This window comes from Elaeis guineensis, chromosome 9, assembly GCF_000442705.2.
Source record: "Elaeis guineensis isolate ETL-2024a chromosome 9, EG11, whole genome shotgun sequence".
Taxonomy (NCBI): Eukaryota; Viridiplantae; Streptophyta; class Magnoliopsida; order Arecales; family Arecaceae; genus Elaeis; species Elaeis guineensis.
Window position 1 is genome coordinate 4,083,212 of NC_026001.2, and position 16,991 is coordinate 4,100,202.

The window sequence follows — 16,991 nt, forward strand, 5'->3', positions numbered from 1 at the left end:
AGGAGGAGAACCTCACCCTAACTTGAGCAAAGTCGAAGGCCCGGTTCTTTTAGACCGGATGGGGGGAGAGGCCTTGCAACGCCCATATGTGCCCCCACAGTCCTGTTAGGGACAGGAGGAGAACCTCGCCCTAACTTGAGCAAAGTCGAAGGCCCGGTTCTTTTAGACCGGATGGAGGGAGAGGCCTTGCAACGCCCATATGTGCCCCCACAGCCCTGTTAGGGACAGGAGGAGAACCTCGCCCTAACTTGAGCAAAGTCGAAGGCCCGGTTCTTTTAGACCGGATGGGGGGAGAGGCCTTGCAACGCCCTAATGTGCCCCCACAGCCCTGTCAGGAACAGGAGGAGAACCTCGTCCTGACATGAGCAGAGTGGAAGGCCCGGACTCCTACGGGAGCCGGGTTCCTACGCCAAGAAGACTTAGCCCGGACTCCTACGGGAGTCGGGTTCCATCGCCCGGACTCCTACGGGAGCCGGGTTCCGTCGCCAAGAAGACTTCGCCCGGACTCCTACGGGAGCCGGATCCCGCCGCAAAGAAAGCCTCACCCGGACTCCTACGGGAGCCGGGTTCCTACGCCAAGAAGACTTAGCCCGGACTCCTACGGGAGCCGGGTTCCGTCGCCCGGACTCCTACGGGAGCCGGGTTCCGCCGCAAAAAAGACTTAGCCCGGACTCCTACGGGAGCCGGGTTCCGCCGGCAAGAAGACTTCGCCTGGACTCCTACGGGAGCCGGGTCCCGTCGCAAAGAAAGCCTCACCCGGACTCCTACGAGTGCCGGGTTTCTACGCCAAAGAAGACTCCACCCGGACTCCTACGGGAGCCGGATTCCAACAATAAAAAAAGACTTCACCCAGACTTCACCCGGACTCCTACGGGAGCCGGGCTCCACCGCCAGCATCAGCTACAGGACAGCTCTGCCCGGGCTTCTACGGAAGTCGGACTTTACTTATGACTTTGCTTGCAGAAAAACTTTGCCCTGACTCTTACGAAAACCGAGCTACTCCAACTTCCGGAGGGCTTCTCCGTTCGGACTATCAAGGGAGCCGAACTTAGCCCCGACTTCAGCGGAGAAAAATCCAAGCAAACCTGACAAGTGGGTATCTCCGAACGGCATAAAAGCCGAAAAGGAGCTCAGCGAGTGACGACCCCACATGAATTGAAGAGGTCGCCGACGACCTTGGGACGACGTAACACAGACAGAAAAGGAAAGGAAAATGATGAAGTTCGACAGACAACTATTTAACATAAGATACGAACAAGGTACCAAAACCACTTTTTCATTTAACAAAAGTACACGTTACAAGACCCGGTGGGTCAGGAAAAAAGAAGATGAAAAAGAAGATACACGTCATCGCATGTCTCGCGAGCACGGTTCGGGCGGGACGAACCGGAGGCCGCTCCGAGCTACGAACTTCGTCTCTATCCTTCTCAGTCGCATTCTCCAGTGCGTGTAACAGCTCTCGCCCCATCTCGCCTCATTTTGTTCCCGAAGTCCCAACCTTAGCGGGAAAGGGATGGGATAGATCTCTGGAGGCGGTGAGGGCAACGGCGGCAGTAGCGAAGACCTGTTTCAAGAAGAACCGTAGCCACTCCGGGAGCGGTTGCGACACCAGAGATGTGCCTCATCTCCGAATGCACCGCGACGGCCGCCGCCCGAGATGCTCCGGCAAGGTCGGCATGCGTTACTTCCACCGCCCCCGCAACAAGTTCTACTGCCTCACCGTTGACACCGACCGCCTCTGGTCTCTCGGCCCCGACGGCGTCAAGGATCCGGTCATGGCTTATGACGACTGCTCTGCCCTCTTGACCGGTATCACCCCGCCTTGCCACTCCGAGATTCGCGGGCAGAATAACTTCACCGACAGCCCCCGTTATTAAACCTCTGTTGTTGAAGGAATTCTTCCTTGGGCTCCCTTTAGAACGACAGAGATTCTCACCGGCCGTCATTCTCCTCCTCACCTTCCTCCAAACCCTAAAGATTCCCTCAAGAACAGCCTCTCGAGTAGAGGACATGGTGCGAGGGAAGGAGACAGGGATTGGGGTGAGAGAACCAGGACTCTCAGACGAAAGAAAAGTGCCAGGATGAAGCCACGAGGGGACTGAGGGGTTTAAATAGCCGATGGATCCTGGCGCAGTTATGGCGGCGGGCATTCCTGGGCCAACTGGTGCGTGCCACGTGACGCGCTTATCCCCTTCATCGCCATCGAGGGTTGACCGCTCACAAATTCCCGCAGAACGACGCTTGGGATCGCGTTTCGATGGGGGTTCTGAAAAGACTTTTCAAGTCACCTTCACCGAAAAACGGACTCTGGCGTGCGCGCATTAAACGAAGGCGGCAGTGCGCAAGGTTCGAAGGGGCAATTTCGGCTGTGCACATCTCTCTCTGTGTGTACTTCCTTCGCTTGAAATTCAAACTCGGAAGTAGGGGGACTGGTGTTGGGTATAAAATACCCACAGTCGAAATCCTCAGCAACGCAACCCCGCCCGGACCCCTACGGGAGCCGGGCTCCGCCTCCGACATCAACAGCAGCTCGGCTCCGCCCGGACTCCTACGGGAGCCGGGCTCCACCCTCAGTATCAGCTGCTGGTAAGCTCCGTCCGGACTCCTACGGGAGTCGGGCTCCGCCTCCGACATCAACAGCAGCTCGGCTCCGCCCGGACTCCTACGGGAGCCGGGCTCCACCCTCAGTATCAGCTGCTGGTAAGCTCCGTCCGGACTCCTACGGGAGCCGGGCTCCGCCTTCGACATCAACAGCAGCTCGGCTCCGCCCGGACTCCTACGGGAGCCGGGCTCCACCCTCAGTATCAGCTACTGGTAAGCTCCGTCCGGACTCCTACGGGAGCCGGGCTCCGCCTCCGACATCAACAGCAGCTCGGCTCCGCCCGGACTCCTACGGGAGCCGGGCTCCACCCTCAGTATCAGCTGCTGGTAAGCTCCGTCCGGACTCCTACGGGAGCCGGACTTCACCTTTAACTTTGATTGCAGAATGCTCTGTCCGGACTCCTACGAGATCCGGGCTCCGCCATCGGCAGCAGAACGGTTCCACCCGGACTCCTACGGGAGTCGGACTTCACCTACGACCCCAACCGAAAGGAGGACCCTTCCCGGACTTCTACAGAGGCCAGACTTCTGCCGAGCCTCGATCAATAGATCCGCGCCCCTTGGCAGATAGCAATAACAACCATGATCCTGTTCCACTTCCTGTAGCGGATTTCGCGTGGCTCCATTACTCTCTGACAGGCTGTGTCAACAGCCACGATCCTGCTCCGCCCCCTGCAGCAGGCACTGCACGATCCCATTACTCACTGGCAGCTAGCGGCAACGGACGCCGCCCCACTACCTGCCACAGGCCCTACGTGGCAGACTATGACAATAGCCACGGGTCTACCCCACTACCTTTCGCAATCAATTCCCCTGATCTTGGGCGGCCCACTACCAGGCGGTTACAAACGTCACCATCAATCCATTGCCTCCTCCGCCTATAAAAGGGGGCACCCAGATACGTTATTCTTTAAGCTCATTTCTTATCTCAAAACTCTGCTAAATTCTCCGTTCGAGCACTCCATTCTTGTTGAGGCAGAGAACTGACTTGAGCGTCGGAGGGTCTTGCCGGAGCAACCCCACCTCCGGTTTAGACTTCCTTTGCAGGTCCCGACGGCAACCGCGACTCCCCCGACTCCAGCTTCTCCGGCGCAAGCAGATTTTTGCACCAACACTACCTTTAGGGAGTGGTTGTAGGATCAAATTCTAATTAAGCTCACCATTCATAATAAAATACAACTGACCTAATAGAATGATCAAGTCAATCATTTTGAGCACATGGATTTGCATAGATGTGCCCTTACTCATCTTAGTATGGAACAACAACTTGAATATCTCATATCTAGCAGTCCTGCTATATGCTGCATGCAACTCCCTCAAATTTAAAACTATGGATTAAGGATCCATGCTTTCATATTATCTTTGCAACATATTGTTTAAAGAGGCTAATATGATACACTTGATAATCATACTGTCATACTGCCATATTGTATATGTAGCTTGGTCCTTCTCCGTAGCATCATCCTCGATCAGATCGGGATCGAAGCATTAAGGATATAAGAGACTTTCTCCTGGATGATAACTATTCTTAGATTTCTCAACCATTTCACGTAGTTTGATCCGATCAACTTGTTGGCATCAAATATACCATGCAGTATAAACAAAGATGCCACGATGCAGATAAATCTACAAAATAAGAATAAAATATAAGCATACTACTCATGATGATATGCAGAATTAGATGAGGCCTTTTATCTAATCATGTCTCCTATTTATTTGACGAATCCCATAGCCTGTAGTATGGAAAATGAGAAACTCTGCCATTAGGTTCTTTAGTGAGATTGAAATTTCGATTCCTTATAAAAGTCTTGTAGATAGCACAATAAATGTTTATGAGTTTAAGGGTAGGTAATTCTTACCAATTGCATTTCATGCAACTCTCAACATATATTTTACTTCTAAAATATTTATAATCTTATGGATAGTACAACAAACTATAATATTTTAGTTAAGTCGTATCCTTTATTTTCATATAATCATACCTAAATAATACCACCCTTCAAGTATTGTCTTTTTTTCTTCGAGTTAAACTTGATTTTGAAAAATTAAGATTTCTATAATCTTGAGTCAAATTTTGGGCCCGAACATTTTGAACGAGGGATAGTTTAAGACTCTAATTATTTGGCTTGCCTTTATTCTACCCTTAACAAAAACTTGTATGGTGTGTGGCATCCACGACGTGAGTCATATCTATCTATTATATATATATAAAGTAAGATAGTCTGGCCTAAATGGCTGCCACTTGTCATTCTTTGATAAATTTTTTTCCCTCCAAAAATTACACCTGTGTAAACTCTTTGCATAATTGCATAATAGAAGTTATAGTTTTGGTTAAGCCCACTAGCATTTGACATTTGGCAACGTAGATAATAACATTTATTATTTGTCTATTATATATATATAAAGTAAGATAGTCTGGCCTAAATGGCTGCCACTTGTCATTCTTTGATAAATTTTTTTCCCTCCAAAAATTACACCTGTGTAAACTCTTTGCATAATTGCATAATAGAAGTTATAGTTTTGGTTAAGCCCACTAGCATTTGACATTTGGCAACGTAGATAATAACATTTATTATTTGGTCAAGTTAATAGCTTTAAACACACCAATGTTCTTAAGGATGTGTGGCTTCTTTGCTACTAGCTTATGCTCTGGACTCAGCCTGTGGACGATCTCTGTTCTTCCAAGGCCAGGGACCATCCTTAGTTCCATGGCCAAGAGACCAACATAAATTAAGAAAGCAAAGAACCTATGAGTGAGAACATTGGTGTTTTATATAATATATAAAAGTAGAACCGACTGGTGGAGTTTTACACGTGGCAGTCTCTGGTGAAAATTTATCCCGCCTAAATCTGTATTGAAAATGCCAAAAGTCATCATATGGTCAATTGAAATCCAGCTGGGATTTAATTACACATCCAGCTGGGAAAACGAAGCGCTCAAGTTCTTCATACCCAAGCAAATTGACTGTTGTGGCTTGAATAATAACAACTTCGGGAATCTGCCATCATACTCTTAATTGCCATCATACTCCTTCACATCAATTCAGACTCCTCCATTGATACGTAACCATACTCTTAATTGCCATCATATATGCTCATCTATTATATATATACACACGTAACCATACTCTTAAGCCCACTAGCATTTGACATTTGGCAACGTAGATAATAACATTTATTATTTGGTCAAGTTAATAGCTTTAAACCATGTTTTTCTGTAATAAGAATGCTATTCTTAAAAAAACTTCTGACATATGCTGAACTAATCAAGTTTGCAACACCAATGTTCTTAAGGATGTGTGGCTTCTTTGCTACTAGCTTATGCTCTGGACTCAGCCTGTGGACGATCTCTGTTCTTCCAAAGCCAGGGACCATCCTTAGTTCCATGGCCAAGAGACCAACACAAATTAGGAAAGCAAAGAACCTATGAGTGAGAACATTGGTGTTTTATATAATATATAAAAGTAGAACCGGCTGGTGGAGTTTTACACGTGGCAGTCTCTGGTGAAAATTTATCCCGCCTAAATTTGTATTGAAAATGCCAAAAGTTATCATGTGGTCAATTGAAATCCAGCTGGGATTTAATTACACATCCAGCTGGGAAAACGAAGCGCTCAAGTTCTTCATACCCAAGCAAATTGACTGTTGTGGCTTGAATAATAACAACTTCGAGAATCTGCTTTTCTTTATTGCCACTGAAAGCTGGTGTTCATAGCCAATATGGTATTTAAATGGAAGGAAGTGGAATCAAAGGTTGCTAGAAGTTCTGGGTTGTGGCTGGTGCACATTTGAGGGTTCCATCGCCATTGAAACTCCTTCAAGCTTGGGTTTTTCGATGGACCAGGTAACCTCTAAACTTTTTTTCTTCAGTTCCCACTCATGTTCCTGTCATTTATTCGCTAAACTCTTTTTTTTTTGAATATTTTTTTTGCTAGGTGAAGAACAATGGCATCCAGAATTGATTTTGTTGATCAAATCAATGTTGATCACAAAACTGATTTTTGGAAAAGCTAAAGCTGGTACATCTAACTTCTTTATACATGTTTTCTCCAACATCCACTTTATACTACTATTTACATATTTTTTCTGAAGTATTTGAATTCTTTATATACATTCATGATTAGATTAATCCAAAATTAAAATAAAATCTGAATGCTTTCTATTTCCAAAATGAAAGAAATATAATGAATAAACCTTATTTACATGTTAGAGATCATATTCTTCTGTGAAGTATTTGTATGTTTTGTGCCCCCAACCCAACGTCTCCAAATCAATGGGACTAAGTATCTCGTTCTCAGACCTCAATGGGACCAATATTTTTGTTTACCGTTCTTTTTTTTTTCATGTATTTTTTGAACTGTAAAGCTATGGCAACTGTAAGTTTTTATTGTATTTCTACAACTTTTGCAGTTGTTTATTAGTTAGTATTTTACAGAAATAGATTTCAAAAATTTAAATAAGTAAACACTTGGTTGAAAAGGTGAGAAGTAAATCTATGAACAATAATATTTTTTTTTTGGTTCATTCTTTAGCGGCAAGGGTAAGGTTTGATCATAATGTTTGAAATTTAACAAAAGAAATACCTACTGTGTAAAGAAGAAAATATTATCTTCTCTCTATCTACTTTTATTTCTTTTTTTAAAAAAAGAAATTGATGAGCTACTGACTCATGAGTAGTGAATGAGTAGAGAAAATGGGCACATAAAACTTCCCCATTCCAAACCCCACATACAAACAACTTACGCTTGCCTAAATATAGAAAAAGACTAAAACCCAAAGTAATTATTTTCTAAACAACCCCTTATTCTTCTTTGACATTCTCTTCTCTCTATAAAATCATTTTCTGGATTGAGAAAAAAGAGCAATGGTTTGGGATTACTGATGAAAAGGGAAAATTCTAAAATAAATCATCTGTGTATCTTTCAGTTTGTAAATAATATTCAACCAAGATCAGATAGAAGATATATTTAAAATACCAAGTTGTCTGATACAGCTAAATTCATCAATAATAAGTTTGATGAAACAATAAAAGCTAAAACTAAAAGATCAAAGTAACACAGAAAAATAACTATTCTGCCTTCCCATGATATCTAAAGCTCTGGTAAGGTTAGTACCATTACTCAACCATTATACTAAATATACTAATAATTTTAAACTCTTAGATTTTATTGCCTTCCCAATATGATATAAACAAATTTGATTAACACATTGAACTCACCATAAGTTTTAAGTGTTTAATTAAACTATCATGTATAACCATCCAAAGACCAACCATATTTCATTTAAACAATTAGAACAACAGAAAACTCACTAGACATTGCACCAAATCTAATTACTAACAACAACAAAGAATAAAGTATAAAATCAGATAAAAACTAAAAAATAAAAATACGATCAAAGTACAAGTTTGATTCACATATAATGCAACATAACTGGAATTCCATTCTTACTAATTTGATTACTATGAATCTAAAGAAGCAATAGAATAATTTTTATGCCTACCCTGCAATATCTAATACTTTGATCTGTACTTGATGAGTTGTTCAGAAACTATTTCATCCACCAAAAGGTCAGAACCAGTGAGTTAGCTACCCTGATGTATTTATTATATTTACATGTATTTTTTCCAACATCCAGTTTATTAGACAAATTTATGAATTTTTTCAATAGTCTTTGAATTGTAAATATGCATTCATGTTGTATTTCTCTATTTTTTTTTTTAATTATTGATTAGTTGTAACTTATAGATTATATACATTTAAATCTTCATTAGTCTAACATTCATGCATATTGTATAATACATAATCCAACTTAGATAAATTCATTAAGATGCACATATATATCATTATATTTGATGAAGGTAATTTTTGTTAATTTGTAGTGATATACACTATTCAATTTCAAAAGCGTGGTTTGCCACATGCTCATATTTTAGTTTTGCTGCATGCTGAGGATAAATATCCTACTGGTGAAGATATCAATAAAATCATATTAGCTGAGATACCTGACCAAGAGTTTTATCCACAGCTATATGAACTTGTGAATAATTTTATGATCCATGGTCCTTGTGGTGCTTCCAATCCACGTTCCCCATGTATGAAGGATGGAAGATGTTCGAAACATTTTCCTAAACAGTTCAAAGGCTACACATCTATTGATGAAGAAGGATATCCTCTTTACAGAAGAAGGGATAATGATAGAACTGTGGAAAAGAATGGTATTATTCTTGACAATAGATATGTCGTTCCATATAATCCATATCTTCTCTTGAAGTATCATGCACATATCAATATTGAATGGTGCAATCAGTCAAGATCAATAAAATATCTTTTTAAATATATTAACAAAGGCCATGATCGTGTTACTGCAGCTTTTTATCGAAGTCCTAAAAATCAAGAAGAAGCAGATGAAATAAGTATGTACTATGATTGTAGGTACATATCTCCATGCAAAGCTGCTTGGAGGATTTTTGGCTTTGATATCAATTATAGAGATCCTCCTGTTGAACGGCTATCCTTTCATCTACCAGATGAGCAAATGGTTGTATTTGGTGATAAGGATCCAATTGATTCTGTTCTAAACAAACCTGGAATCAATCAGTCAATATTTTTGGCATGGATGGAGGCCAATAAAAAGTATCCAGAAGCAAGAGATTTGACTAATGCAGAATTTCCTACTAAATTTGTATGGAAACAATCTGAGCTTCAATGGATCCAAGAAAATGTGGGTTCTCTATTGGTAGAGTATTTTATGTCCCTCTTGGAAGTAGAGATATGTACTATGAGAGAATCTTACTTAATATAGTAAGAGGTGCCACGTGTTTTGAAGATATAAGGACTATCAATGGTGTTAGATATCCTTCATTTAAAGAGGCTTGCTATGCATTAGGCTTGCTTGATGATGACAAAGAATATATTGATGGCATAGCAGAGACAAGTTTTTGGGGTACTGCAAATTACTTGAGAAGACTCTTTGCAATGTTATTATTGTCAAATTCTTTATCAAAGCCTGAATTCATTTGGGAAAACAGTTGGCAATACTTAACGAAAGACATCCTTCAGAGGCAAAGGACTCTTCTACATCATGACAGTATGGCATTATCTATTTTTTCGTTTATCATTTTGATTACTTAAAAAATTTACTTTGTATTTTTATTGCTCTGATTATATGGTTATAAGAAAAAAAAAACTTAATGCTGTTGCCATATTATCTAAAAGAAAATGTGTTCTTTTACTATTTCAAGTTTGCATTTGAGTGATGATGAATTAAAAAATTATGCACTTGCGGATATTGAAAAATTTCTTCAAAGTAGTGGTAAAAATCTTCGTGATTATCCTCCAATGCTTTTTCCAGATGAGATGATCCTTTCAGTTGCTCAGAATTGGCTTATTCATGATGAGCTTCATTATGATAAACTATCTTTGGTTGAAGAGCACAAAAAGCTTATTTCCAGTCTTACAACTGAATAAAAAGAAATCTATGACACAATTATGAATGCTGTTGCTAGAAATAAATGTGGAATTTTCTTTATTTATGGTTATGGTGGCACTGAAAAAATATTTATTTGAAAAACTCTATCTGCTGCTTTACGATCAAAAGGTGAGATCGTGCTCACAGTAGCATCAAGTGGAATAGCATCTCTACTTCTTCCTGGAGGGAGAACGGCACACTCCAGATTTGGGATCCCTTTGAATGCAAATGAAGACTCAACTTGCAATATTAGACAAGGAAGTCCATTGGCCGAATTGATAGCTAAGACTAAGCTTATTATCTGGGATGAAGCTCCTATGATTCACAAATATTATTTTGAAGCTTTAGACAGAACTTTAAGAGATATTCTCAGATTCACTAATCCAAATAGTTTGGAACAGCTTTTTGGGGGTAAAATTATTGTGCTTGGAGGTGACTTCAGACAAATTCTCCCTATCATTCCTAAAGGTAGCAGACAGGATATTGTACTCGCCACCATCAACTCATCATATCTTTGGTCTTTTTGTAAGGTGCTGACTTTAACTAAAAATATGAGGCTCCAAACAGATGGTTTTAATTCTGATTCAAATGAAATAAAAAAATTTTCAGACTGGATACTGAGTATTGGAGATGGGTTAGTTGGTGGGCCTAATGATGGTGAAGCAGTCATTGAAATTCTGGATGATCTTTTGATAAAAGAGTCAAATAATCCACTTACAGCCATTGTAGAAAGCACATATCCATCTTTTTTGGAGAAGATGAAGGATCCAAACTATTTGCAAGAAAGAGCAATACTTGCTCCCACTCATGATATTGTGGACTTGGTCAATGAATTTATGCTTACATTGGTTCCTGGTGAGGAAAGAACATATTTAAGTTCTGACACCATTTGCAAAATAGATGAAAATCATAATACCCCTGATGATATACACACACCTGAATTCTTGAATAGTATTAAATGTTTCGATCTTCCAACTCATTGTTTAAAGCTCAAATGTGGGGTTCCTGTAATGTTGTTAAGAAATATAGACCAATTTTCTGGATTGTGTAATGACACCAGATTGATGATCACTCAATTAGGCACTCATGTAGTTGAGGCCAAAGTTATTTCAGGCAGTAATATAGGACAAAAGGTCTTCTTTGCTCGCATGACTTTAACTCCATCAGACTCAAGATTACCTTTTAAATTTCAACGTAGACAATATCCCTTGACAGTTTTATTTACTATGACCATCAATAAAAGTCAAGGTCAATCTCTTTCTCATGTTGGATTATATCTTAGAAGACCTGTCTTTAGCCATGGTCAGCTTTATGTTGTAATTTTCTGAGTTAGAAGTCGAAGTGGTTTGAAAATATTAATCTGTGACAATGAAGGAAAGATTTCATGTAATACAACTAATGTAGTGTATAAAGAAGTCTTCCAAAATTTGAGATAGGTAAGTATTTTCTGACATCTCTACTAATATGTTTTTAGTACTTAGTTGAGTATGTAATAATTTCTAATAAACACTTTCTTTATTATTTATTTTCAGGTGCATTCTTCTAATGTTTATAAATACTGGCATATGATGAAAACATTCATCATCATAGTAAAAAAATCTTTATGCTTCAGCTCAATTTTTTTTGTTTCAAATTCTTAAAGCTAAATTCATACCATCTTGCTTGATTTAACTTGGTCTACTATTTTATTGTTTCATGTAGTATCTTCCAATCGAAAGTTTAGCTGCTTTCAACAAGGTAATTACTGACTTATTGTATACCGTTGACAACCCTGTAATATAACATGAAAGAGTATGTTGAAACTTTATTATTATTTTTATATAACTTCAGAAAGAGAAATTTTTTGATTTTTCTAATGCGTGTATGCTAACAACCATGCAGGATGATGATCATGAGTTAGTTATTATCAAGTTGAAAAATTAAAAGGCTTTACAGTTTTCACTATAATGGCTTTCTAAATGACTGTAATTGCTTTTCCAATAACATCTTTGTGCAAAATAATTCAAAGATAATGGGTCCAGTTTCTCATTGAACTACCTAAATATGAGAAAGGAAGTAGAAATTGAATGTAATGCAATGTAAAAATAGTATAATGTATTCAAATCGCTCAGCTTTTTTTTTTTCTGATTAGCATGAACAAAAATTTCTTCTTACCTATTTTTTGTGTAAGTTTGTACTGTGAAGCATAAAGCTACATATGGACCTTCTTTCCAAAGATCTATTTTGGTAGTTCATTAACTGGTAATGGCCTTCTTGAGCAATGTCCTGTTATAGCCTTATCTATAAAAATAGGAGAGAAAATATGATTTTTCAAGTCTCTAATCTAGATTTTTTCTCTAGAATTCTTAGCAATTCTCACTCAACTTAGTGGTGGCGGTCACTAGAATAGAATGCAGATCATAAATTTAGTCATGTACCGTATGCATTAGAGTTAAGAAATTTCATTTATAGGTTGTTCCTAGAGTCTTTTGCTATAAACTGAAATTTCTTTCATGCATTATTGGTTAGGAAATAGATAACACGTAAAATGCCAAAATCCAATAGCATTTCTTTGCCTAACATACTTACATGTTATGTATTCTTTTATCAGATAAGTTGATTTGATACCTATCTCAATTTCTTTCCTTTATTTGTCATTTAGTCTTTAAGATTAAAAGATATAGGTGATGTCTTTGATAATATTTGCAAGGATATGCCATAAAAAAATTTATTTTTGAAAAAATTTTTGTATGATATTGACAAAAAAATATTCAACATCAACAAAAGTTGAACTGTTTATTTTATTCTAACAAATACTATCTATTAAAAGCTAATTCACATTCTTTTAAAATCTATGTGTTTTCTTTATTCTATATATATCTACCTATTATTCTTTATTTCTATATTTTAAATTTAATATATATAAATAAAATTTATTAAAAAAATAATAAATTATGTATAAATAATTATAAAATTATTAAATTCATATAACATCTAAAGTAAAACAAAATTTCATCCGTGCTAAGCACGGGTGAATATCTAGTTAATTTTCTACTTTTTAATTGGCAGTCCTAGTTCCTACCACTGGAAGAATTATTGATGGCCACCCGAGCCAATACTAGAAAGTCGGGGCCCAGAAGCAGACGGCCATGGGAAGCTTTTCCAACACGTAATTAGGAGACTGACGGCCATGGGAATCGTTTCCAACACGTGATTGCATTGATCCAAAGTGAATACCTACTTAGCTGCAACTAGATCTAAATATGCAGAAGAATCAGTATTGCTACGCCACAGGAAACCTATGGACAAAATAAAGTAGGAAGTTTCCTTAGGAAAAAAGAAATTAAAGAGTAGCAAGGGCAAAATGATGGACAACCTTATGCAGAATTGTATCTCGGAAAAATGCAAGCCTTTTTTTTGGCTGGATGATGCCATTTCTTTGAGGATGACTTGGGGTCATCAGTTGACCAGCAAGCTACGGAGCTGGCATACAGCATTAATAAAGAGGGAAAGAGAAGCATACATAAATGAACTCAGGATTCCATGCGTATTTTCTCTATCATCAAAGAATGGATGGCTACCAATAGTAATATACAATTTAATAGCTGTTCGTCTCTATAATCAGATGAACATGCACCGGGTTGTATCTTTCGTGCGAAAAAATGCTTGATGTTCTTTTGCGACATCAATCACTGGATCATGCATTGCACAGATCGCAAAGTACTCCAAACTTTCCATTCATCAGCCTGCACAGCTCTCAAAGTGGCCAATGTGCGATCCAGCGATTGAAGTGATGAAAGAAAGTTGGATCATTATTTCGCGCGAAAGATACAACTCCAACCCCACTGAGTCATTTGCAGTACCGCTGTGTTTATTTTGGGTCAACCTCTTGCTGTTTGCTTGGGGTCAACCCAGTGAATCACTCCTTTTGTTGCTTGGACATTACCAGTTCCTGTTTTTCCTCTCAATTACATGCAATCAGTCCACAAAAGAATTTATAGAGAACAAGATATTAGCGAGTCCTTGCAATCCTTTGATCTTGGTCATCTTCTCTAATGGCTTCTGCAATATCCTACATCCTGTTCCTCTCAATCTTCTCATCAGCGTTTGCCCTGGGAGCAGCTCAACCAAGGCAGTCCAACATAAGCTTGGACACCTCTCTCCATACCACCACCAACCCTACATCATGGCACTCACCTAATGGACGCTTCGCCTTCGGATTCTACCCAGAAGGCACTGGCTTCTCCATTGGAATATGGCTCGTGCCATCTCCTGAAAACTCCACTGTTATATGGACGGCTGACCGAGATGATCCACCGGTGACCAAAGATGCTGTATTGAAGCTAACTACTGAAGGGCTCAAGCTCCTCCTACAAAACTCAGAAGAGAGACTCATCTCCAACATTTCCACAGGCAACAATGCTTCCTCTGCTTCCATGCTCGATTCCGGGAACTTCGTCATCTATGACTCTAACTCTGATGTCATATGGGAAACCTTTGACCATCCAACTGACACAATCATGGCCGGTCAGGTGCTGGGCGCTGGATCCCAGCTCGTTTCCGGCGCATCAGAAACCAACCACTCTAGCGGGAAGTTTCATCTCATCTTGCTAAATGATGGGAACCTCGTTCTGTATCCTGTGGCATCACCAGATGGTCCAGAGGATTCTTACTATGACTCCCAAACAAGTGGAAAAGGCTACCAGAGCTTAAATCTGGATGATAAAGGTTGGCTGTACCTGCTCAACGACAATGTCACATACAATCTAACAAGCGGCTACCAGAGCGGGACAGCGCTGGTGTATCGTGCAACGCTTGGTGTCGATGGGATCTTCCGGTTATATTCTCACAATCTCGAGTCAAACACAGAACAGGTATTGAAGAAATTCCCAGACGTAACAGATCCGTGTGCGGTCAAGGGAACCTGTGGTCTGAACAGCTACTGCAGTACTTCCGCAAATGGACAAGTCGTATGCACTTGTTTGCCTGGTTTCGATTATCTTGATGCTAACAGGACATCGAACGGATGCAGAAGGAACTTCACGGCCTCTGGTTGCTACTCGAACAATGATAACACGACATACATGTCCACTGTGTACAACGTAGCATGGACGGAGTTTTCCTATACTGCACCACTGTCTGTGACAAGCAAGGAAGATTGCGGAGAAGCATGTTTGAAAGATTGCAATTGTGATGCCGCTCTGTTTTCCGACAATACGTGCAGGAAACAGTTGTTTCCATTGAGATATGGGAAAACAGATGACTCCACCACGACATTCATCAAGCTGGTTAACATAAGCCCTGCTGCAGCTCCCGTTGTTACCATCAGGCGAAAGTTTAGCGCTAAGATTTTGATTGTGTCAGCAGCTATTATTGCTTGTATAATTTCTTCCTTGGTTGCTTTAATTTTCTTCTTTTATAGGTATCGAGCTGGAAGGTATAGAAGGTTGTGGAGAAATAAGGAGCCAGCTCTGGTGGACGAAATAGCACCCAGATCTTTTTCCTACCGTGAGTTGAGGGAAGCGACCGATGGTTTCAAGGAAGAGCTAGGTAAGGGAGCCTTTGGAACTGTCTTTAAGGGGACCTTGCCTCGTGGTCAAAGAGTAATAGCTGTAAAAAAACTTGAGAAGGTGGTGGATGAGGGAGAAAGAGAGTTCCGAACGGAGATGAGGACAATTGGAAGAACTCACCACAAGAACTTGGTAAGACTGCTTGGCTTCTGTGATGAAGGTACTAACAGGCTCTTAGTCTATGAATACATGAGCAACGGATCGCTTGCAGACCTCATCTTTAAGGCTGACGGACACCCAAGTTGGGATGAGCGGGTAAGGATTGCGTTAGATATAGCTAGAGGGATCCATTATCTGCATGAGGAGTGTGAAACTCGTATTATACATTGCGACATAAAACCTCCAAACATACTGATGGATGATAATTGGACAGCAAAGATATCAGATTTTGGGTTAGCAAAGTTGTTGATGCCAAGTCAGACAAGAACATTTACGGGCATTAGGGGGACAAGGGGTTACCTTGCACCAGAATGGCACAAGAATGCGCCGATAACGGTGAAGGCAGATGTTTACAGCTTTGGCATTGTACTGCTCGAAATCGTATGCTGCAGGCAAAGTATGGAATTGGAAGCTGATGAAGAAGATGCAATCATTCTTCTGGACTGGGTCCATAACTGCTTTATGGATGGAGAGTTGGAGAAGCTTGTGGCTGATGAGGTAGATATGACAGAGTTGAATAGGCTTGTGAAAGTGGGGCTCTGGTGTACTCAGTCGGAACCAGGTGCTCGGCCTAGCATGAAGAATGTGGTGACGATGCTGGAAACGAACGTGGACATATCCCTTCCTCCTCCACCTGGATTTAGTTCCTGATCTGCGAGGGTCGTCAAGCCGTTCTAAAGTCCCACTTGATAGCTATGGTGCTTTCTTCATTAAAAAAAAAAAAAGGTATATATGGTGATTTCCATTTCGAATAAAACAAGATTCACTCTTTGCATTTTTAAGCAAGTGTATTTCTCATTTTATATGTTTTTGAATTTGGGAACCTAATGATGCAGTATGCAATCTTTATGTTTGTAATAACCATCTTACTTTAAGTCAAAGATGATTAGTCGTTTCCATATTGTAAGTCATCTTTCAAGCATTTTACAATTTTACTCTTTTCTTGCGAGACTTTCTCATCAACTTAAGCCAACTTCAAGTGAGAGATGCATTCGGAGATCCACAAGAAAACAATGTTATAGTAAGAATAAGAAAAGTCAAGCAGGATGCAACATAAAAAAAGAAAGATAAGTAGGGTAATCATTGAGAGAATTGACTAAGAGAGGCAACCAGTTAGAGACATACCATTTTGAGCATTTCTTGGTTCACTTTCTGCATTATCCTATCCAGCTATGGTGCTAGCGTGAATTATGATGAATTTGATCTGCCAGG

The 16,991-nt window shown here is 40.3% G+C and overlaps 1 protein-coding gene and 1 pseudogene across 1 annotated transcript; both read left to right on the top strand.

Moving 5' to 3' along the window:
* Positions 1-2,010: 2,010 nt before the first annotated feature.
* On the top strand, positions 2,011-11,507 carry LOC140851642 (uncharacterized; annotated as a pseudogene).
* A 2,107-nt stretch (positions 11,508-13,614) lies between these two features.
* LOC140851706 (G-type lectin S-receptor-like serine/threonine-protein kinase LECRK3) lies at positions 13,615-16,678 on the top strand. Its single transcript, XM_073243756.1, has one exon. It carries the CDS (start codon positions 14,106-14,108, stop codon positions 16,428-16,430), a length of 2,325 nt encoding a protein of 774 aa, XP_073099857.1. The 5' UTR covers positions 13,615-14,105; the 3' UTR covers positions 16,431-16,678.
* Positions 16,679-16,991: the final 313 nt, after the last annotated feature.